We start from the raw sequence: 24,623 nt of genomic DNA, 5'->3' as shown, positions 1-24,623 counted from the left end.
ATCTCGTTAGAATCCTTATGAAATTATCTTTAATTTGATATATGTTTGTGCGAAAAAATAGTTTAAATCGAGAAAGTTATATGCGTTTTAAAGTTATGGGATATTTTTCAAAAGTTAGTTACAACTAATTTGTTGTAAATTGACCTTAATACCCTTATTGACTGTTTTTGGTGATCGTATTGACATTTCGGTACTGATGATCTAGACTATTGATTTAAACATTTAATAATTATTATTTAATTATAGTTAGTAATTAAGTATTGAGTTAACAATATAACAGTAGAGTACGAATACAACTCACTCAATGTACGTAAATTATTTTTTTTAAAATTTACATTTGCATCACATGAATGACCATTAATTTATTTCAAAACATCCCATGTTTCCACATTCCTGCTTGCTACCTCAGGTTTACGTTACTTCCTGCAATTGTTTGTTTTTGAATCTAGACTAGACTTAAATTAATGCTTGATTAGGTTCAAGATTGCATCACACTTCATTTTAATGGACTCTGCACTACTATATATTGTTCAACGTTTCCATAATTGTGTCTCAGTGTTTTCTTAGATTGTCCGTTTGTTTTCAAGAAATGGGCTTTCTTGATTCTCAATGCTTCATGTGAAAGATTATAACTTTATTGCTCAGTTACTCCCGTTATTATTATTGTGCTCAAATTGGGTTTTTTCTTTTTTTGATTGATATTCGACAAACTTTCCCATTGAGATTTATTCTATTTCTAGGAATTGTTGTTGTTTTTGGGTTAAATTTGAATTGGGATTTCAATTTCCCAAGATTTTGTAACATATTTGGGGAGGAGATTTTACCTGTCAATTTAAGAGATTGTAGCATTCGTGGGGAGGAGAGTTACTTCGTCAATTGTTGTGGTTTGTTTGGATTGCTGATTTTGAAGTTAGGCACCTTTTATTGGATTACCTCATACTTTGAGTTGGGGGAGTGTCGTATGGGATTGCCTTAGGATTTTGGTTGGAGGAATTATGCCCAATGTTGAACATATTGGTGAGATTGCTGCGGTGGTAAAGGGATAAGAGTTTATTTTGAGTCAATGGGATTTCCTGAATCCCAGGGTGTGTGAGGATGCAGCATTTAAATTTGGTTCAGTAGCTGACAAAACTATCACAACGGTGGTGTTGAGAGGAGAAGTCGTTAATTAGCTGTCGTAGCAACATTTGTTTCCTTTTGTTTCTGGAAAGGGAGGAGTTTATAAGGATTTTAGATATTGTTTGGTGACTTGGGAGGAAACAAGTTTATTTTTTTCTGCTTTTGGGTGTAAAGAATGGGGCATTCTGCAGCAGTTTGGGACCATAGAGCTTCTCTTGAATTGACCAAGGACTGGAATGGAATCGATCAGGTTGTGCTTCGGAACCCTCGTGGGGCGTCTGCACGAGTAAGTTTCTATTATTGGTGCAGAAATCGGGTCTATGAGTATATCTGTGTTATTCATTATTTGTGAAAAAAATGGAGGTGAGCCTGCATGGAGCACAAGTTATCTCATGGAGGAACGATAGGGGCGAAGAGCTTCTTTTCACCACTAGTAAGGTGAGGTTTTTATCCTAATTTATAAGATATGATGTGTATCTTCATCTTTCTCAATTGTGGTTTTGCATTTTCATTAAATTCCAATAAGTAAATACTGTACCAATTGTGGTTTTGGCCGCATACCAATTTTAGTACCTTCGCTGTCGAAAGAGAAGGTGCAGTGTGATGTACACTAGAGAAATACTTTCATGTTGTATCATCTTAAATACTGTGCTATTAGAATTAAAACATGATTCAATGAACATAAAATGAAGCTGTCAAATGTGCATATCTTGAGGTTAGTTTATATAAAGTTTACACTATATTTGGGCTTATGTTAAATACTCTGAGATCACCCACTCTAGGGATTGGATGAGTTGTCGTCATGATAGGTAGAACTGGTGATGTAATTCTGTTGAGGAATATTTATTTGCAATGCCTAATCGGTTCACTAATCCTGTGAGGGTAGAAATCATCCAGTAATGCAGATTTTTTTTTGTCAAGTTCTGCATATTGGAAATTTTTCAAGAAAAAGTGTCCCGACTCTTTATTGCTTGACTAGAGGAAACATCAAGCAGAAGCTGCAAAGTTTAGATGGTTCAGTTTAGTTGAATTTTGTTCGATTAATTTACTTGATTCAAATTTTCGTCTCTGTTAATGTAACTAGATGAAGCTTAGAAACATTTATTTCATTTTAGCTACTAAAATGCTGTATATTGACCTTCAAAACCTTTGTAGGCCATCTTTAAATCTCCAAAAGCAATGCGAGGAGGCATCTCTATTTGCTTTCCGCAGGTACACAATCATTTGTTCTTCTATTTTGCTGTTATTTCAAGACTTTGTGAAGCTTAAAACATGTTTGTATCTCACTTCATATTTCATCCATGCTTCAGTTTGGGAACTCTCATTCGCTCGAGCAGCATGGATTTGCCAGGAACAAGATTTGGACAATCGAGGATGATCCTCCTTCACTTCATCCAAATGACTCTCATGGTAAATCCTTTGTTGATTTGCTGCTAAAACCCATTGAAGAAGATATGAAGTTCTGGCCTCACGGGTAAAAATTTCATGTATTCGAGCATTTTATTAGGAAATGTTATGTTCCTCACTCTTCTTAGCAGTCTTTGAACTCTCTCTCTGTCTCTGGCCTTCTCTCAGCTTTGAGTTTCGTCTACGAGTTTCTCTCGCATCGGATGGAAACTTGATACTGATATCACGCATTAGGAATATAAATGGGAAACCTTTCAGTTTCACTTTGGCCTATCAAACACATTTCTCTGTTTCTGACATTAGGTAAATAGCATATTTTTTTAGATTAGTTCAATCTTTTTATAAATCATCATTGAAACTTAATTTTCTTTTTACCCGTTTGCCCATTTTCACACTTCCAACAGCGAAGTGAGGATAGAAGGTTTAGAGACGCTGGACTACCTCGACAACCTCTCCCAAAGGGAACGATTCACGGAGCAAGGTGATGCCCTAACATTCGAATCAGAGGTAAATGTTCTTCCACTTCCAAAATGTTGCAGTTTGACTGTTTTAAGTAGTGATATTCTAAACCATTGCTCTTTTATGTTCCCCGGTTTTCAGATAGACCGAGTTTACCTAAGCTCACCCAAGTGTGTCGCTGTTCTTGATCACGAGAAGAAACGGACATATGTTATCAGAAAGGAGGGGCTGCCTGATATGGGTATGTATCACCATTATCTTTTTCCTCGAATGCCAACAACCTCCGGTTTGTGGCCTAATACACACAAATGGTTTTTTCATGTAGTCGTGTGGAATCCATGGGAGAAGAAGTCGAAAGCAATGACAGATTTTGGAGATGAAGAATATAAGCAGATGCTATGTGTGAATGCAGCAGCAATAGAGAAGAACATCACCCTGAAACCAGGAGAGGAGTGGACGGGGAGAGTCGAGCTCGCAGCTGTGCCTTCAAGCTTCTGCTGCGACGAACTTGAACCTCATCTCGACTACTTTTGATGTTCGACTTGTGATCGTTTGTTCCTTCGTTACTCAATTTTATCAAAGCCTGTGGTTTTTTTAGAAATGGCTGAGAAAAAGTTTGGTTGTGTAGGGATTTGAGGCATACAATTTGCCCTAATCACAGTGCCTTTATGCACTCTGAATCTGAACATATCTAGTTTGTGATTTGTGAAGTGATGATCTTCAGACACAAATTGTGACATCAATTCTTTTCAGTATCACATGGACAATTACTATCAAAATTTTAAGAAATCTGGAGGAAAATCTTTTACTTGAGAATTTATTTTAAAAGGTGATTACAATAGTAAATATGGACGGAAATTGCTTTATTATAGACGAAATAGACTAAAGTCCAAATTTGGTCCTTTACATTTGCTCTAAAAAATTTTTGGTCATTTACATTAAGTTTGTTACTTTTTGGTTCCAAACAATATGTTTTGGTCCAAATTTGACCAAACTAGTGACTTAATTATGAATCTAATTAGTCGATTAACCTATAATTAATTTAATATAAATATTTATAAATATTTTTTGACCTATAAAAAAATTAACTTACTCTCTCCGTATTCAAAAAATAGAAACATTTGTAATGACACGGATTTTAATGTACAATTGGTAAAGTAAGTGAGAAAAATTGGTAAAGTAAGAGAGAGGAAAAGAAAATTGAGTAAAGTAAGAGAAATGAAGAAAAAAAGTAGTGAAAGTAGAGTTAGTGGATTGTGGGGTCCATGTCCTAAAATAGAAAGATTCTAAAGTTTCTATTTTTAAGGAACGACAAAAAATGGAAATAGTTGCTATTTTTTAAAAACGGACGGAGTACAATTTATATAAAAATTAAACTAAAATATATAAAATATTTTACCTATAATAAAAATTAAATTTGTGAATATTTATAAATTTTATTTAATTTTATTTTTATTATAGGTAAAAAATATTTTATAAATTTTAATAATATTAAAATTTGAATACTTTATTAAATTTTAATTTAATTTTTTTATTATATGTATTAAAATAGTTTATGAATTTAATATATTTTGATATAGGTAAAAAATTTATTTTATAAATTTTAATATTGAATTAGTGAGGTTAATCGGTTTAGATTTATAACTAAGTCACTAGTTTGGTCGAATCACGTTTGACCGTTAAATTTAACGGACAATCTTAACTTTGGACCATAACATATTATTTGGACTAAAAGGTAACAAACTTAATATAAATGATCAAAAAGTTTTTTTTTGAGCAAATATAAATGACGAAATTTAAACTTTAGTCAACAGAATATTCATCTATTGGAAACTTCATTATCTTGCTTTGTTATTTACTTTGCTTTCCTAGTCAATTAATAAGTATGGAAAGTTATCAACCAATATTAATATACTTTTACATTTATCCCTTCTACCAATTAGAGTTTCATTTTAATTTAATTTATTTTATTTTAAACTATTTCCTTTCTAATTTATTTCTTTTAAGTAATATTTCCTTTGTATGTTAGAAGCAGTGCATAGATAAAGGCTTCATTATGACAATGAAAGTTACACCTTCATTAAATCATATTTTGCGAGTTTGGTCTTTTTCGAGTTCTTTTTCAAATTTTTTAGTTGATTGAGAAATTTATTAGACTTATTAAATAAATTTTCACATTTGTTTGTGGCTTCAATAATTCCATACATGATGATCAGTAGGGATGTCAATCGGGCCAACCCGTTCGGGTTGTCGGGCCATTCGAGTACGGGCTATTCGGGTTATGATTTTTTCGGGTTATAAAAGTTCGACCCTAACCCTTCGGGTTTCGGGCTAACCCACCGGGTTATTCGGGTCAATGCGTATTTTTAATTCTTTTAATATTTTCAAAAAAATAATACGTATTTTAAATTTTCTTTAATTATATACATATTTTTAATTAATCATTCAACAATGAAATATGTATTTTTTATTTTCTTTAATATTTTTAAAAAATATTAAGTTATTTAAATTTAAATAACTTATTCATTACATAATTATTTACAAAATATCTATCAATAGTATGTTTATGTTTATGTATTTAAAATATAAATCAACACTTTGTTTCAAAATTCAAACATAAATCAATTCGTAGAAAATTAAATAACGTGATAGGTGCATCGTAGATGTAACAAAAATATTTTGAATTGTTAAAAAGTGAATTATCAAGATGCTAGCTAATTGGAGTAACTCTAAATTTTCTTGAATTATGATTGGTCAAATTTAATTTATTCCATCTGTAAATAAGTCAAATAATAATTTATCTTTGTTTTAAGAATCATCAAAGTACGCATAATTAAATGACGAAGCGGCGTCAAAACACTTTGCACTATTATATTGGAAATATACTAAAATAAAGCTTTTATATACGAGTATTTATGAATCCATGAACCACATAGTGATTTTTTTCGTGATCTTTTATAGTCGGTTGACGTATTTGGATTTTGCATGGTTTTAAAGGGTTGTCTTGGATGATTTTGATTATATTTCTATATTTTGGTATGTTTACATGTTTGTTGAGAAATGATAGAAAATGGATTAGAAAATGTACACAAAATATGTGGATGTGCAGCAGCCTTGTTTGAGTCAATGTTTCTCGCAATTTTGAAGTCTGATAAACCTCTAATACATATCATTCTCTTCGTCTTCGAAAGAGCTTCGCGTGGATATATTGCACACCTCAATCGGAGCTTTGTAGAGAAAGTTATGACCGTTACAAAAACTGCTCACGGTGCAGAAGCCTTCAACCCGACGGGCCGACCCATAACCCGATCGGGTCAGCCCGCATAACCCGACAACCCGAACGGGTCAGCCCGAATGGCCCGATTTTAAATTTGGGCTGCAAAATTACAACCCTAACCCTGTATTTTTATCGGGTTATTCGGGCCGGTTACATTGACATCCCTACGACAGGGTTTATTTATCCTGTGGCGTCATCCTTCCATCATTATCAAGTTTCCGCCGCATTCTTAGTATAAGCATTATCGCTCTTCAACAAGTAACAAAGGATCATATAATTTAGACTAAAGTCCTAATTTGATCCTTAACATATTGCGTTTTTTTTTAATTTTGGTCCAAAACATTATCTTTTGAATTATTCGGTCTCTCACATTTGAATTCGGATCACATTTGGTCCATTTTGGATGGTTCCGTCAAATTTTTGACGGTTTTAATAACCGAGTCACAAATTCGTCACTAATCCGTCACTAACTTGGAGAAACTGATCTGTCACTAATCCGTCACAAAACACACACACTCTCCCAAAAATCCATCTCCATTTCTCCTCCCAAAAGAAAAAAGAAAAAATGGAAACCGCCGCATCTCCTACCTCCCTCAAACAAACCCACACTCCCAATTCCTCCCCAAAACCCGCCAAGAAGAGCTTCGTCGCCTCTCTCCGCTCCCCCTCCTTCAAAGAAGACACCTACTTCATCTCCCACCTCAAAAACTCCGAGCGCAAAGCCCTCAAAGAGCTCAAGGACAAGCTCACGGCCTCCCACGGCACCGATTCCATGTGGGGCATTCCCCTTGTTGGAATCTTGATTTTAAGATGTCCAACCAATGAAGTTTGACCAATAATAAATGTGACAAGACATTTAATTTTTAAATGATATAGCGTCGATCTACGTTCCGCGTAGATGACCGCAATATATTCACTTTCTCAAATCCGATTCCCGGTGAGTGAGAAATAGTGGATAAAAGTTGGTCACATTGTAGCTTTTGATAAAGCTATGAGTTGAAAGTGTAGGGAGTAATTAACTAGTGTTAATTATCCCACATAGGAGATGAGACACATCTTTAAATGTGTATTTATTAAGTGACTAATTACACTTAGTAATTATCATGGACTAAGATGGGTGAAAGAGCCCACACGCGCGCACACGCGCGCCGAGCCAAGTCGTGCCCGTGCCCGCACCCTTGCCCTTGGTCTTGGTCTTGGACTTGGACTTGGATCTTCCCAATTGGTCTTTGGGTGGTCTTTGGGCTTTGCCCTGGATCCAGACTTAATGTTTTGGACCATCTCAGTTTTGGGCAGCAGCCTGATCAACTTGACATGCTGCGCCTTGATCAACAGCCTGATCAACTCGGCCTGTTGCGCCTTGAGTGATGGCTTGATCAGTGTCTTGATCAAGTCGCTTCACGAAGTCCACATGTGACGGTTGAACTAGGGCGTGTACAACGTCTAGATTCAACGTCGACCACTCCAGCTTTCAAACTCGTAACGGCCGGCGGTTACAGCCCCGCCATAATGAGCCATGATGACAGCCATCAAGGCTGAGTTGACCCCTCCAGTGGACTAGGCCTATAAATAGGCTAGTCATTCCTTGCATCAAATACAATCAGAACATACATACAAGCATCATACTCTTTGCATATTCTTTTCTTCCCGAAAGCTCTGCCCTCTCCTCCATCCAGTTCGCCGGAGCTCTGTTGATTGCGGTGCTGCTTCATCAGAGACGTAGCCGTTTTATCTTTGGGGACGACACGCCAAACCGAGAGCACTACCGGGGCGTATCTCGTCTTGCGGAAAGAGGCCTCATCGACTCGGCTAAGTTTATTTCTAGTTAACAGTTTAGATTTCATTGTAATTTTCAGTTTTAGTTCTTCCTTCTTGGGTTGTATTACGCCCGGTATTGTTTATCTCTTGTAATTCCAGTATCCCCAATAATCGCAAGACGAGATATACTTGCCGTTGAAGGTTTCGGACCTAAGCTGAACTTAAAAACTATCGAAACTTAATACCTTTGCTGGAGATGTCGACTGAATCCAACACCGTTGCTGCCACCACCGCTGCTGCAACAACTCCATCCACCTTGTCGACCACTGCACCGGTCAACACATCGTCAATTCCGACGATGATGCCCACTCCCGGGCGCTATCCATCTTCATCAACAACCCCTTGGGAGTTTGTTAACCCCCTTGGGCCCACTGGTGGATCCACCTCCAGTGGATCGGTTGGTTCCACTTTTAGTGGTTCCTTCGGATCCTTTAATGGATTAAGTGATGGGGCCTTCGGGTCTCACACGAATGCTGGGGCCTTCGGGTCTCATGCGGGTGCTAGTTCCTTCGGGGCTGGTACGACCATGACGGGCTCTATGCCCAACATGAATGGTGGGGGCTTTATGCCCAACCACGTTGCTGGCTCAAGTGGAGTCAACTTGAATGGTTCATATCATGGACCAAGCTCGGTGCCTTTGATGCTGAGAATGATGCCGCCCGCTGAGAAGCCCTCCAAGTTTGGAGGATCTGACTTCAAGAGGTGGTAACAGAAAATGTTGTTCTACTTGACAACATTGGGGGTCGTGCACTTCCTCAAGGAAGACGAGCCACCCAGGCCAAGCGATTAAGAGAAAAGACTGGAGGTCTTCTCCGACTACGACGCATGGCATAAAGGGGATTATCTATGTAAAAACTTTATTTTAAGTGCACTAGATGATAGCCTCTACAATGTATACTCTAATGTAACCATATCTAAACAAATGTGGGAGAACCTAGAGAAGAAGTACCGTAGCAATGATGCCGGTACTAAGAAATTTGTAATAGCTAAGTACTTGGACTACAAAATGGTCGATTCAAGACCAGTGATGGACCCAGTACAAGAGTTTCAAATTATCATCCACGAACTCGCCGCTGAGGGGATGAACTTGCCGGAAGCTTTTACTTCTGGCACGATAATTGAGAAGCTTCCACCTAGTTGGAAGGACTTCAAGAGCTACCTTAAGCACAAACGAAAGGAGATGACCCCTTGAAGAAATGATCGTGAAATTGCGCATTGAATCTGACGTGCTCAAAAACGAACAAAAGGCTAGAGGCCATGGCCCCTTTGAAGCCAAGGCCAACTTGTTGAAGCGGGGCGGTCCCTCCAACAAACGCCCTCGTCCAAGTCAAAAGGATAAAGGGAAAGGAAAGCAGCCTGCAAAGAAATTTGAAGGCGAATGCTTCAAGTGTGGCAAAACTGACCACTTTGCCAAAGACTGCCGCAGCAAGAAGAAGAAGGCGGCAGCCCACGTCGTTGAAAAATAGTTCAAAGACTGGGACGAAAATGACCTCATCTCTGTGGTCACTGAAGTGGCCAACTTGATTGAAAACATGGGAGACTGGTACATCGACACTGGACCAACTGCTCATGTTTGTGTCGATAGGAGTAAGTTTTCAACTTACAATCCTGTTGATGGGAGGGAGATCAACATGGGGAATCAAACATCATCCGAAGTCAAAGGAACTGGAGATGTGATCCTCAAAATGATGTCTGGCGTCTCTGTCACGCTGAAGGATGTGCTGCATATGCCGGACATCCGCAAGAACCTAGTGTCTGGATCTATACTAGTTAATAAGAGTTTTAAACTTGTATTTGAATCCGATAGGTTTGTTTTGTATAAGTTTGGAAAATCCCTCGGAAAAGGTTATGTAACCGATGGGCTTTTCAAGCTTAGCGTGGCTACGCGCCATGGTCCCAAGCCTTTGGCTATCAATAACAATGCGTCTACTTCCTCTTACTTGATTGAGTATTCAAACTTGTGGCATTGTAGATTGGGACATGTAAATTCAAAAGTCATTAAAAGATTAGTGAATTTAGATTTACTAAAGGCTAATGAAGTGGATAACCAAGATAAATGTGAAATTTGTCTTGAAGCAAAAATGACTAAGTTATCGTTTCACTCAGTTGAAAGAAGTACAAAACCCCTTGAATTAATTCACACGGACGTATGTGATTTAAAGATGGTGCAAACTAGAGGTGGTAAAAAGTACTTTATCACTTTCATAGATGATTGCACAAGGTATTGCTACATTTATCTTTTAAGAAGTAAAGATGAAGCAATAGAAGCGTTCAAAAATTATAAGAACGAAGTTGAGAATCAACTTGGTTGTAAAATCAAAACGATTCGAAGCGATATTGGAGGCGAATATGTAGGCCCGTTTGAGGAGTTATGCAACGCAAGTGGTATAATCCATCAAACGACTGCACCATATTCACCACAATGCGGTGAAGCCGCCGAGCACGTACAAGCGCCAACGGGAGCAACTCCGCAAGCACTGGGACCAGGTGAAGAGGCATATCAACCTGTTCTCGTCTGAGTACGAGAAGTGCGCGAGGGCGCAGGGGAGCGGCGAGAGCTTGTGCGACGTGGGCGCTAAAGAGCTGTTGTCGTACCAGTCCCTGTACGGCGAATTCAAGCACGAGGCCATCTGTGCGCTCTTGAGGGACAAGCAGAAGTTCCAAGGCGGGATTCTGCACATCGGGGCGACAAAGAGGACGAAGACCACCGAAGCTGGTGGTTACACGAGCAGCGAAACTCGTCCGGTGGACCTCTACCGGACGTACGAGGACATTGAGATTTCAGGCACACTGATGTCCTCCCTGCGTCCCATAGGCGTCAATGCTGCGAAGGCCAAGGGGAAGGCGGCGGCGACATCATCCTCGACCGCCGCCGCGCCATCGCCGATCCCGATCCTGGCCCCGAGCGAGACGGTCGCCGCGTATAAGTCGTTGGCGAAGACGTTGTTGCAGACGCACAAGGCCATCAAGAATTGTACAGACCCCGCCGAAGCCGAAATTCTCCGGGGGGTTGATCGATGAGTTGCGCTGGAAGTTGGGAATTGCATAGATTAGCCAACTTGAATCGTGTAACTTTTGTGTAATTATTAATGCAATATTCGCCGGTTTTTGGTTACTCGTTGTGTTTTTAAATTAGTTTGCATTATATATTTGAAAATATTTAAATTAATTAACAGAACAATATTAAAACATATAGGGCGCGCCCTAAGGCGCACCCATTGCAGGTGGGAGGGTAGGAGGATAAAACTGCTAACGTGGCGCGCCTTAGGGCGCCCCATTGTGGATGCTCTTAGTTCTCAGTTGTGCAAATATGCCGACCGACCACCATCAAACTGGAATTTGTGGGGCCTCAGTCTCAATGAGGAGAATGTGTTGTCATCGGATTATCCGACTCTGGGTACACAAGGCTCAGCGATGCCCAACTACCAGAGGCCGTAGAATCCATCTAAGGATGTCTACCGACCCTATATGGTGAACATGCCCCACATGCAGTACAAATCGACGCTATACGAGTCGATGTCAAACTACCTAACGCAATCGTTGTCCCAAATTCAGGAGGATAACAATCAAATTTCAAATTAAAGAATACTGGAAACCGACGGCTAATTCAAGGCCGGTGCTGGTCATTCCTACATTGTGGCCGAGAGGGAGAAATTATTTGAAGTATGCATCATCACTTTGGAGGATCCGATCATGGGAAACCTACAACACTAGATCGTTTTTTGGGAGAAGTGACTGAAACCTACATCAATATGCGGCTGGCAAGAGGTACCGATCGCACTTGGAAGAGCTTCGGAGTAATTTCAAGCGGTTAGCTCGAAAATCCAAAGTTTCTTCGGCATCTACATGATCGAAGTGATTCAACTCCACAGCAGAGCGAATGAAGTCGACATTATGATGGGGACTATGATGATCTACCAACAAGACACCATAGAGAGGGTGTTCAAGCATTTCACTACTTGGAATAGGGTTTGAGGGATCAATAAGTGGGCCGATAGCATCCAGTCCAACATGAGCTCGAGCTCGAGCTCTAAATGGACGAAGCACACATTGGGCGGCCAATACTCGTCAAGTGGTGGCCAATCCAGCCAACCCGAGCATAGCGAGGAGGAGGTCGTAAGCCAGTTTATGAGGGGCTCGAGCTCTGGTTCGGGTGGATTCAGAGCCGGTTCGTGGCATCAACTGATTGGGACGAAGCGACGAGGGCTAGAGGCAGGGGAGGAAGCAGACCAAGCCAAGCGGCCCCCGGTCTCCCACCTGCCCGAATCGTATTTTAATTGGAATGTTGTTCAATGCTACAATTCCTACAAAAAGTGGCACATGACCAAGCAATTGAGCTTACCAAGGCTAAATTGGGCCTCTCTCTACAAACCCGCCATCGCCGCCGCCCCAATAGTAATTTTTAGGATTTTAATTATTTTATTTTTAATTTTTAGAATTCTAATTATACAATTTTTAATTTTTATGAATTTATAATGTACTCCCTCCGTCCCACTGAAGATGCCACACTTTTCTTTTTGGTTTGTCCCAACCAAGATGACTCATTACTTAAAATGGAAACAACTATTCTCTCTACTTTATTCCCTCTTACTTTACTCTCTCCACTTCTCCCACAAAATAAAATTGCATAAATTTCCGGCATCCAAGAAAGGGGGCATCTTCCTTGGGACGGAAGGAGTAATTTTTATATTTTTTTAGTTACGTATTTTAAATGAAATGTTTTTTAATTGATCATATTTTTAAGTTAAAGAAATGAAGTACTGAGATTGGTTCCATGAAGTTAAGAAAAGAATGGTTGCAACTTGCAAGTGATGTCTCTTGATGAAGTAAAAAGTGAGATAATTAAGATATGGTGAAAAGCACCATTGTAATTGCAGGAGCTCTTATAATTGTGGGAGTTCTTAATTAGATATGATGATTGACAGGGGTGAGCATTTGAGTTTCGGTTTGATTTTTTGCTCAAATAGAACCAAAACTGAAAAACTGAATTTAGTTCAAAATCCGAACCAAACCTGAAAAACCGAAACTGAAACCCAAAAACCGAAAACCGAACTTCAAAAACCAAAAAAATTGAAATTATATGAAAAAAATTGAAAAACCAAAAAACCGAAAAAATATTACTATATATTAATATATATATATATATATATATAGGGATGTATTCATTTCCTTTTCTCATATTTCCTCCTATTTCCTTCTTGATCTTAGCCGTTGATTTCATGTATCCAATGGCCTAAATTAGTGTGTTTAATCATTTAATTTAATGATTAAAAAAACGAAAAGGGCTTAATTGGTAATCAATAATTTGGTTGGTTATGGCAACTTCCTAAATTTACTCCAACTCAATCTTCACGGTTATTATTCCTTGCCAAACGCCATTGACATGAATTTCTCCATTACATCTGTGCTTTATGAGAGGCAGCGACGGGGAACAGAGGTTGATGCGACGTCGGCTCTGTGCTGGATCGCGCATAGCCATGGCGGGAGGAAAACATCAACATCCGTTCAATGGCGACCCTAGTGGTGGCAGCGGTGGCTGATCAACAGCGATGATGGAGAGTCGCGGCTGCGACGAATCGCAGCGGCGCTGAGAGAAGAAGATAGGCGGAGAGCTGAGCTTTCGAGCTCGCCGACGGTGACGACGGAGTACAGATCGGAGGGCAGAGAAAGCGAGGTTGGGAACATGGGTAGTAGCTGCGCGAAGGACAGCAGCCGTGCAGCAGTTCAGCGACGGAACGCCGACGAAGGAGAGAGAGCAGACCTAAACAATGGCTGACGGTGACGGAGAATTTTCTAAGAGAGAGGGAGCGCTGCGTGAAAGGAGATGCTATACTTTGTTGAATTCTGATATGTAGAGTATAATGCGCAATTTAGTTTCTGTAATGCATCATATGTGATATGTAATGAACATTGATCTTGACCCGTTTAATTAAACTTATGCAGTGTTTCGATGTTTGGCTCACGTTTCCTGTTTTCCCTAAGGGTTTAACAAGCCTAGGGGCTAGGGTGTAGTACGTTCTAAGTCTACATAACGTTGTCCAAATACACGAGCTGCAGTAATTCGTCTGGGGTTGCACGTTCATAGCGCGTAGACATTTTTAAAACAGATGTACGTAATGTACATTTGTTGTAGAGTATAATGCGTAGTTTAGTTTCTGTAATGCATGTTTTGTGATATGTAATTCATATTTATCCTGCCCCGTTTAATTTAAGTTGGGCCGTGTTTAGATGTTTGGCGCACGTTTCTTGTTTTCCCTAAGAGTTTAACAAGCCCAAGGGCTAGGGTTTAGTAAGTACACATTAATAACAACGTTAACAAAGACCATTAGTTTGATTTATAAAACTAGTGTTTAGTTATAATCGCGGATATGCACTAATTTTGACTGATTTACATAATGTACATATTATGTAAGAGACGAGGGCCCTTTCTTCCTCTACGGCTCTTCGGCTCACTCTTAGGGTCTAGGGTCTATTTATAAATCAAACTAATGGTCTTTGTTAACGTTGTTATTAATGTGTACTTACTAAACCCTAGCCCTTGGGCTTGTTAAACTCTTAGGGAAAACAAGAAACGTGCGCCAAACATCTAAACACGGCCCAACTTAAATTAAACGGGGCAGGATAAATATGAATTACATATCACAAAACATGCATTACAGAAACTAAACTACGCATTATACTCTACAACAAATGTACATTACGTACATCTGTTTTAAAAATGTCTACGCGCTATGAACGTGCAACCCCAGACGAATTACTGCAGCTCGTGTATTTGGACAACGTTATGTAGACTTAGAACGTACTACACCCTAGCCCCTAGGCTTGTTAAACCCTTAGGGAAAACAAGAAACGTGAACCAAACATAGAAACACGGCACAACTTAAGTTAAACGGATCAGGATAAATGTTCATTACATATCACAAATAATGCATTATAGAAACTAAAATGCGCAATTTCACAGTCATAGAGCATATTCTCAAATACACACAAAAAGTTATATAATGCATAATTCAGTACAAATAATGCAATGACATGCAGATATGATGCACAGGATTTTGATCCGTTTTCTGTATATGGATTAGTATAGTTATTGTGTAATGTACGAACGCATTATTTGGTGTAGGCATTGCATTATGCACTAGGATTTGTAAATTATGTGGTTTATGTTAAGCAATATGAGAGTTAATCGTACACGTATATGGACAAATAACATAATACAAACTACATTGTAAAATAACGTGGACTGCATTTAAAATAAAGGCAATCCGAATAAACGACATGCACAAACTGTTCGGCTGCGTGTTTGAAATTTCACAGTCATAAAACATATTCTCAAAAACAGAGTACTGCCCCAAAACCAATCTCCGTAACCGCCCTTTTCTGTCTTGGATTTAACTGCTTCAAGTAGTTAAAAAATTCCAGCGGTGGTCGTCTACAGTACAGCCGATTAGGCTTTCGTCCCTTTAGCTGTTTCTTTTCAGCATCACCTGCGACCGCACTGGGAGCGCCCTCTGCCAACCTATCCCTGAACCTCTTAGCCAAAGCAACTGGTATAACATCATCTACTGTATCATCTATTTCTGATTGTAGCCGCTTCTCTGAAATAGAACAAACAAAGAAAACTATCATAACATTTTCAATAAAGTCTATATAATACTTATAGATGTTCACATGATAATGCATTAAATATTACTGATAATGCATTGTCTCAACATGATAATGCATTAAATATTACTGATAATGCATTGTCTCAACATGATACTGCATTAAATAATACTGATAATGCATTGTCTCAACATGATAATGCATATAATATTACTAATAATGCATTGTCTCAACATGATAATGCGCATGGGTTATACATAAAATATAGTAAACTGTATAAATGATACCATTCATATAATGTAGTCAATACTACAAAAAATGCAATATTATAGTTTCAAAATGCATTGCCCACACAACATAATAAAAGAAGCTCATTCAAACTGAGGATCTATGGCAACACATCCAAATCCCTGAATAATGCATAATTTAGTTAACTTAATGCATAAATAATGTTCTATACTGCATAGTCTACACTATTAAATGCACAAACGAACTGATAGTGCAGCGTCTCAACATGAAAACGCACATGTGTTACACACATAATGTTTGAAACTATATACATTATACAACTCATATAATGCATTCAATAGTAGAAAAAAAAATCCAATTTTACTGTTTGCCAATGCATTGGCCACACAACATAATACAAAAAACACATCCAGACTGAGCAAATATGACAACACATCCAACACCCTTAATAATGCATAATGTAGTTACCATAATGCATAAAGTATGTTTCATAATGCATAGTTTACACTAAAATATGCACATACAAACTACTTCACGAGTTTAATCAACACAACACAAAACACACGACACTATGCACATTGCATAATTTACTGCACATAAAGAATACCAAACATATAATGCACAATATACTCCAAAAAATGTACAATTACAGTTTCATAATGCATTACCCACACAAATTGATAAACCTATTCCATCCGGACTGAGCACATATACACCAACAGATTAAAGAACATTGTAAAGTTATTCCTTTTTAAACTGGATAATGAGCAATCAACAGAGTTGCAAATACCCTTTCACGCAAGCAACAAATAAGATATTGAATAGCGTCGGAAATTTCACCTGCATCCTCTGATGCTTGAGAGAGTGGTCGACCTCTCATAGGCATTTGCAAAGTTGAATGCTTTCCATTTACATACCTGCAAGATTTGTTGAATATTCGTCGAAACGAGTCAAGGCCGGTCGATTTGTGGCAGATGTAACCACGGTGGAGTGTAATCGCCGAAATATGTCACGGAGGCTGTCAAAATCGATTTGTGGGAGATGTAACTAGGGTTTTAGAGAGTGGAAGGAGTGGGGAGAGTCGAATCGTAAGCTGGAGAGAAGTTGGAGAAAACTGAAGAGGCGTAAGATTGCAAATCGCTTAAAATTCGCTATTGCCAAAAATATGGCGGTTCCATTTTACTAACTTTACTATATTACCCCCATAATGCACAACTAAAGGTTCTATAATGCAACGCGGAAATCATTATTAAGGATTAACGTGGTCCGTTGATTGAAAAGATCTAACGGTTATTAGTAAGAAGAGAAAAGAATCTAAGAGTGGAAAAGGAGAATAGTGCTCCCCTATATATATATATATATATATATATATATATATAGGGATGTATTCATTTCCTTTTCCCATATTCCCTCCTATTTCCTTTTTGATCTTAGCCGTTGATTTACTGTATCCAATGGCCTAAATTAGTGTGTTTAATCATTTAATTTAATGATTAAAAAAACGAAAAGGGCTGAATTGGTAATCAATAATTTGGTTGGTTATGGCAACTTCCTAAATTTACTCCAACTCAATCTTCACGGTTATTATTCCTTGCCAAACGCCACTGACGTGAATTTCTCCATTACATCTGTGCTTTATGAGAGGCAGCGACGGGGAATAGGGGTTGATGCGACGTCGGCTCTGGGCTGGATCGCGCACAGCCACGGCGGGAGGAAAACAGCAATATCCGTTCAACGGCGACCCTAGTGGCGGCAGCGGTGGCTGATCAACAGCGATGATGGAGAGTCGCGGCTGCGACGAATCGCATCGGCGATCAGAGAAGAAGATAGGCGGAGAGCAGAGCTTTCGAGCTCGCCGACGGTGACGATGGAGTACAGATCAGAGGGCAGAGAAAGCGAGGTTGGGAACAGGGGCAGTAGCTGCGCGAAGGACAGCAGCCGCGCAGCAGTTCAGCGACGGAACGCCGACGAAAGAGGGAGAGCAGACCTAGACAATGGCTGACGGCGACGGAGAATTTTCTAAGAGAGAGGGAGCGCTGCGTGAAAGGAGATGTGATACTTTGTTGAATTCTGATCTGTAGAGTATAATGCGTAGTTTAGTTTCTGTAATGCATTATATGTGATATGTAATGAACATTTATCCTGACCCGTTTAATTTAACTTATGCAGTGTTTCGATGTTTGGTTTACGTTTCTTGTTTTCCCTAAGGGTTTAACAAGCCTAGGGGCTAGGGTGTAGTACGTTCTAAGTCTAAATAACGTTGTCCAAATACACGAGCTGCAGTATTTCATATGGGGTCGCACATTCATAGCGTGTAGGTTTTTATTTACTGATATACATAATGTACATATTATATAGTATAATGCGCAGTTTAGTTTCTGTAATGCATTATTTGTGATATGTAATGAACATTTATCCGTTTAATTTTGTGCCGTATTTCGATGTTTGGTTCAAGTTTCTCGTTTTCCCTAAGGGTTTAACAAGCCTAGGGGCTAGGGTGTAGTACGTTCTAAGTCTAAATAACGTTGTCCAAATACACGAGCTGCAGTAATTCATCTGGGGTCGCACATTCATAGCGCGTAGGTTTTTTTTTACTGATATACATAATGTATATATTATATAGTATAAAGTTTCTGTAATGCATTATTTGTGATATGTAATGAACATTTATCCTGATCCGTTTAATTTAAGTTGTGTCGTGTTTCTATGTTTGGTTCACGTTTCTTGTTTTCCCTAAGGGTTTAACAAGCCTAGGGGTTATGGTGTAGTACGTTCTAAGTCTACATAACGTTGTCCAAATACACGAGCTGCAGTAATTGTCTGGGGTTACATATTCATAGCGCATAGACATTTTTAAAACAGATGTACGTAATGTACATTTTTTGTAGAGTATAATGCGTAGTTTAGTTTCTGTAATGCATGTTTTGTGATATGTAATTCACATTTATCCTGCCCCGTTTAATTTAAGTTGGGCCGTGTTTAGATGTTTGGCGCACGTTTCTTGTTTTCCCTAAGGGTTTAACAAGCCCAGGGGCTAGGGTCTAGTATGTACACATTAATAACAACGTTAACAAAGACCATTAGTTTGATTTATAAAACTAGTGTTTAGTTATAATCGCGGATATGCACTCATTTTGACTGATTTACATAATGTACATATTATGTAAGAGACAAGGGCCCTTTCTTCCTCTATGGCTCTTCGGCTCACCCTGATCTCCAGCTGTACTTGGGCCACCTCGGCCAATCTATCCCTGAATCTTTTCGCAAGTGCTACCGGAATTACATTGTCGATCGCTTCGTCGATGTCGAGTCTTAGCCGCTTCTCTGATATGGAACAAACAACATAAAACATCAGAAAATTATCATTAAAACAGAATACAACATGATATGCGCACATTGAATCTTCACTGAGTTGATTAACCCATATACAAAATACATCTCATAATGCCTAATATACTCCAAATAATGACAATAACCTGCTACATAATGCACTGCCTAAACCAAATAATGCATATATGTAACCTTCACTGAGTTGATTAACCCATATACACAATATCTCTCATAATGTTTAATGTACTGCACATAATGACAATTAGATAATACATAATGCACTGCCTAAACCAAATAATGCACATATGTAACCTTCACTGAGTTGATTAACCCATATACACAATATCTCTCATAATGCATAATGTACTGCACATAATGACAATTAGATAATACATAATGCACTGTCTAAACCAAATAATGTCCATATGTAACCTTCACTGAGTTGATTAACCCATATACACAAAATCTCTCATAATGCATAATGTACTGCACATAATGACAATTAGATACTACATAATGCACTGCCTAAACCAAATAATGCCCATATGTAATCTTCACTGTGTTGATTAACCCATATACACAATATCTTTTATAATGCATAATATACTGCACATAATGACAATTAGATACTACATAATGCACTGTCTAAACCAAATAATGCACATATGTAATCTTCACTGAGTTGATTAACCCATATACACAATATCTCTCATAATGCATAATATACTGCACATAATGACAATTACATACTACATAATGCAATGTCTAAACCAAATAATGCACATATGTAATCTTCACTGCGTTGATTAACCCATACACACAATACTTCTAATAATGCATAATATACTCAGATAATGACAATTAACAGCTACATAATGCACTACCTAAACCAAATAATGCACATACGTATCTTCCAATAACCACAAATAATACCATGAATAATGCTTAATATACTGAACATAATGCATACATCATTGTACATTAATGCATAACACAGCCTCATAATGCAGTAAATATTACTGATAATGCATTGTTACAACTCTGAAATGCACATTTTGTACAAACATAATGTATTAATGTATACACATAATACCACTCATATAATGCAGACAATACTACCAAAAAATGCACTATTACAGTTTCACAATGCATTGCCCACACAGCATAATAAAAAAACATCATACTGACTGACCATGTATTACACATCCAATAACCTAGCTAATGCATATTTAAGTAAACATAATGCATAATTTATGTTCAATAATGCATAGCCTTTACAAAAATATTTACATATGTACTGATAATGCATTGTCGCAAACTGAAAATGTACATGTGTTATACACAACATGTTTTTAACTATACAAATAATTACACGCATATAATGCAGACAATACTACAAAAAAAATGGACGATTACATTTCCACAATGCATTGCCCACACAACATAATACAAAAAAACCATCCTGCCTGAGCATATATTAAAACACTCCAAATACCCTGTGTAATACAAAATTTGGTAACCATAGCCTATATAAATTATGCTCCAGAATGAAAGCGTACATGTGTGACACACACAATGTATTAAACTGTATAAATAATGCAGCCATTACTACAAAAAAATGCATGATTACAGTTCCACAATGCATTCAATAGATATGCACTTATGAACTCTTTCGTGTGTGTAGTCACCACACCACACAACATGGATAATGCGGATTCAATAGAGTTGCTAATATCCTTTCACACAATCGACAAATAAGATACTGAATTGTTTAAGTCCGATGCAATTTTTACCTGCGGCCTCTGATGCTTGAGAGAGCGGTCGACCCCTCTTAGTCATTTTGGATCTGCAGACACCAAAAAAACATAAGATACCAGAATTGATGTTTATTGAACCGAACCCAATATCTACACTACATATTCAGAGAAAAACATAAACAAAGAACAAGTTATTTCAGAAATTTCTGCACCTCCGCATACTAAAAATTTCAATTTTAACAATTCGGGTATGCTAAATCGCGGAAAAAACATGCCCACATCCCTTTTGAAACACACCTTGTCGATAGGAGTCGGTGTTTAGGAACAGCTGTTAACGCCGGTAGCTTGTTGTCGCAGATATTTTGGTGCACTGCTGCTATTTCTTCGAACGCTGCGGCAGGGAGTGAAAACTAGGGTTTGCGGTAGTGGAGGGAGTGGATGGAGTGGTTTTGGTTGTGTGCGTAATGAATGAGGAAAGAAGAAGAGGCAGATGTTTTCAAATCCCGTAAAATTCGCATATACCAAAATATGGCGGTTCATGTTTCCGTCAAATGTCTACATTACCCCTGTAATGCATATAACCACCATCTATAATGCAACACGGATATAGATTTATAGAATCAATCTGATCCGTTAATGCATTAGATCTAACGGATAATATTAAGAAGAAAATAGGATCTAATAGATGAAAAGGAGATTAATGCTCCCCTATATATATATATATATATATAGAGTTGTGATCAATGTCGAACCAATTTTAAAGACCGAACTAGAGACCAAATCTGGGCCATTAGATCTAGTTTTTTTGATGAGATGTGCTGCTGTGTAAATTTTTCGGTCTTCATTACAAGCCCATTTTACTTCATTGTATAGGTTTATTACTTCATTCCGTACGTAATACCTGAAACTACAACATGTTTTTACTTTCTTCCAGTAGGTTTTGAAATGATTCAACATATGTTTCATTTGAATTCATTGACCTGAGTTTTTACTTTATTTACATTAAAAAATACAATTTATTCAAGTGCGTTTATTACTTCATTCAGAAACGTTATTACTTCATTGGATAAGGTTTTTACTTCATTCCAGTAGGACTTCAAATGCTTCTACACATACTTCATTCCAATAATTTATTACATCATTCCATGTGTTTATTACACCATATCAGCGTTGTGGCGGTGGTGATAGATATTGTAGAGAGAAAGAATGGCACGCGACGGTGAAACCGCATTTACGTACTGGAATGAAGTAATAATCCTACTGGAATGAAGTAAAAACCGACTGGAATGAAGTAAAAACCTACTGAAATGAAGTTAAATCTTCGTAACATGTTAGTATGACTTATTTTCCTTCGGATGAATTAAAATAGACTCGTGATGAAGGCGAAAATAATTGATAAATTTGTGCCTCTCATCCATAAAAAACTAGATCTAAAAACCCTAATTTGGTATGGTTCGGTGGTTCGGTCTTTAAGAGTGGATTTATGAATAATGGGACTCATATAGATATATATATATATATATACTATATATATATATATATAGGGGAGCGTTATTCTCCTTTTCACATCTTAGATCCTTTTTCCTTCTTAATATTACGCGTTAGATCTAAGGCATCAACAGATCAGATTGATTCTATAAAACTGGTTCCGTGTTGCATTATAGAAGGTGGTTGTATGCATTACAGGGTTATTATTGACATTTGACGGAAAAGTAACTGCCACATTTTGGTATCTGCGAATAATGCACCACATGGTCACGAGTAATGCATATAATTGACTATATAATGCACAATATGTGAACTGCAATGCATACGAATAAGATGTACCATGTTATGATGTTTGGACACACGTTTCTTGTTTCCCCTAAGGGTTTAATAAGCTTAGGGGCTAGGGTATAGTACGTAGACACGTATGTAATCTTCACATGGTAACGAGTAATGGATATAATTGACTATATAATACACAATTTATGAACTGCAATGCATACGAACAAGATGTGCTGTGTTATGATGTTTGACACACGTTTCTTGTTTCCCCTAAGGGTTTAATAAGCTTAGGGGCTAGGGTATAGTACGTACGCATTAATAACAAATTATAAAACGATACGAATAATTCACCAAATTGTCACGAGTAATGGATGTTATTAACTATATAATGCACAATATGTGAACTGCAATGCATACGAATAAGATGTACCATGTTATGATTTTTGACACACGTTTCTTGTTTCCCCTAAGGGTTTAATAAGCTTAGGGGCTAGGGTATAGTACGTAGACACGTATGTAATCTTCACATGGTAACGAGTAATGGATATAATTGACTATATAATGCACAATTTGTGAACTGCAATGCATACGAACAAGATGTGCTGTGTTATGATGTTTGACACACGTTTCTTGTTTCCCCTAAGGGTTTAATAAGCTTAGGGGCTAGGGTATAGTACGTACGCATTAATAACAAATTATAAAACGATACGAATAATTCACCAAATTGTCACGAGTAATGGATGTTATTAACTATATAATGCACAATATGTGAACTGCAATGCATACGAATAAGATGTACCATGTTATAATGTTTGACACACGTTTCTTGTTTCCCCTAAGGGTTTAATAAGCTTAGGGGCTAGGGTATAGTACGTAGACATTACTAAATGCACGTATGTAATCTTCAATCCGTTGATTAACCCATATACACAATACCTCTAATAATGCATAATATACTGAGATAATGACAATTAACAGCTACATAATGCACTACCTAAACCAAATAATGCACATACGTATATTCCAATAACAACAATTTGTTAGTAATGTCTACGTACTATACCCTAGCCTCTAAGCTTATTAAACCCTTAGGGGAAACAAGAAACGTGTGTCAAACATCATAACATGGTACATCTTATTCGTATGCATTGCAGTTCACATATTGTGCATTATATAGTTAATAACATCCATTACTCGTGACAATTTGGTGAATTATTCGTATCGTTTTATAATTTGTTATTAATGCGTACGTACTATACCCTAGCCCCTAAGCTTATTAAACCCTTAGGGGAAACAAGAAACGTGTGTCAAACATCATAACACAGCACATCTTGTTCGTATGCATTGCAGTTCACAAATTGTGCATTATATAGTCAATTATATCCATTACTCGTTACCATGTGAAGATTACATACGTGTCTACGTACTATACCCTAGCCCCTAAGCTTATTAAACCCTTAGGGGAAACAAGAAACGTGTGTCCAAACATCATAACATGGTACATCTTATTCGTATGCATTGCAGTTAACATATTGTGCATTATATAGTCAATTATATGCATTACTCGTGACCATGTGGTGCATTATTCGTAGCGGTTTCCAGCCATTATTAGATTACTATTGTACCCTCATAATGCACAAAATAGGACAAATAATGCAACACGGGAATAATTACTCAATGTTGATCTTGACCGTCCATTTCTCTAATCTAATGGCTGATATTAAGAAGGAAAAAGGAGGAAATATAGGAAAAGGAAATGAATACATCCATATATATATATATATATAGGGGAGCGTTATTCTCCTTTTCACATCTTAGATCCTTTTTCCTTCTTA

At 37.7% G+C, this 24,623-nt stretch overlaps 1 protein-coding gene across 1 annotated transcript; it reads left to right on the top strand.

Annotated features, from left to right (window-relative positions):
• Nucleotides 1-366: 366 nt before the first annotated feature.
• LOC121773677 (putative glucose-6-phosphate 1-epimerase) lies at nt 367-3,801 on the top strand. Its single transcript, XM_042170582.1, has 8 exons — nt 367-1,405; nt 1,483-1,557; nt 2,275-2,331; nt 2,430-2,593; nt 2,695-2,829; nt 2,931-3,033; nt 3,127-3,226; nt 3,311-3,801. The coding sequence occupies exons 1-8, from the start codon at nt 1,295-1,297 to the stop codon at nt 3,517-3,519; spliced, it is 954 nt and encodes a 317-aa protein (XP_042026516.1). The 5' UTR covers nt 367-1,294; the 3' UTR covers nt 3,520-3,801.
• The last annotated feature ends 20,822 nt before the right edge of the window (nt 3,802-24,623 follow it).

Source organism: Salvia splendens, chromosome 17 (assembly GCF_004379255.2).
Source record: "Salvia splendens isolate huo1 chromosome 17, SspV2, whole genome shotgun sequence".
NCBI lineage: Eukaryota > Viridiplantae > Streptophyta > Magnoliopsida > Lamiales > Lamiaceae > Salvia > Salvia splendens.
The sequence above is the reverse complement of the archived record's forward strand: the minus strand, read 5'-3'. Positions and strand labels throughout refer to the sequence as shown.

Excerpts from the sequence above, each read along its gene's own strand:
- LOC121773677 (XM_042170582.1), top strand. The coding sequence starts at position 1,295 with ATGGGGCATTCTGCAGCAGTTTGGGACCATAGAGCTTCTCTTGAATTG. Across the intron at positions 1,406-1,482 it reads CTCGTGGGGCGTCTGCACGA|GTGAGCCTGCATGGAGCACA; the intron begins GTAAGTTTCTAT and ends AAAAAAATGGAG. Across the intron at positions 2,594-2,694 it reads ATGAAGTTCTGGCCTCACGG|CTTTGAGTTTCGTCTACGAG; the intron begins GTAAAAATTTCA and ends GCCTTCTCTCAG.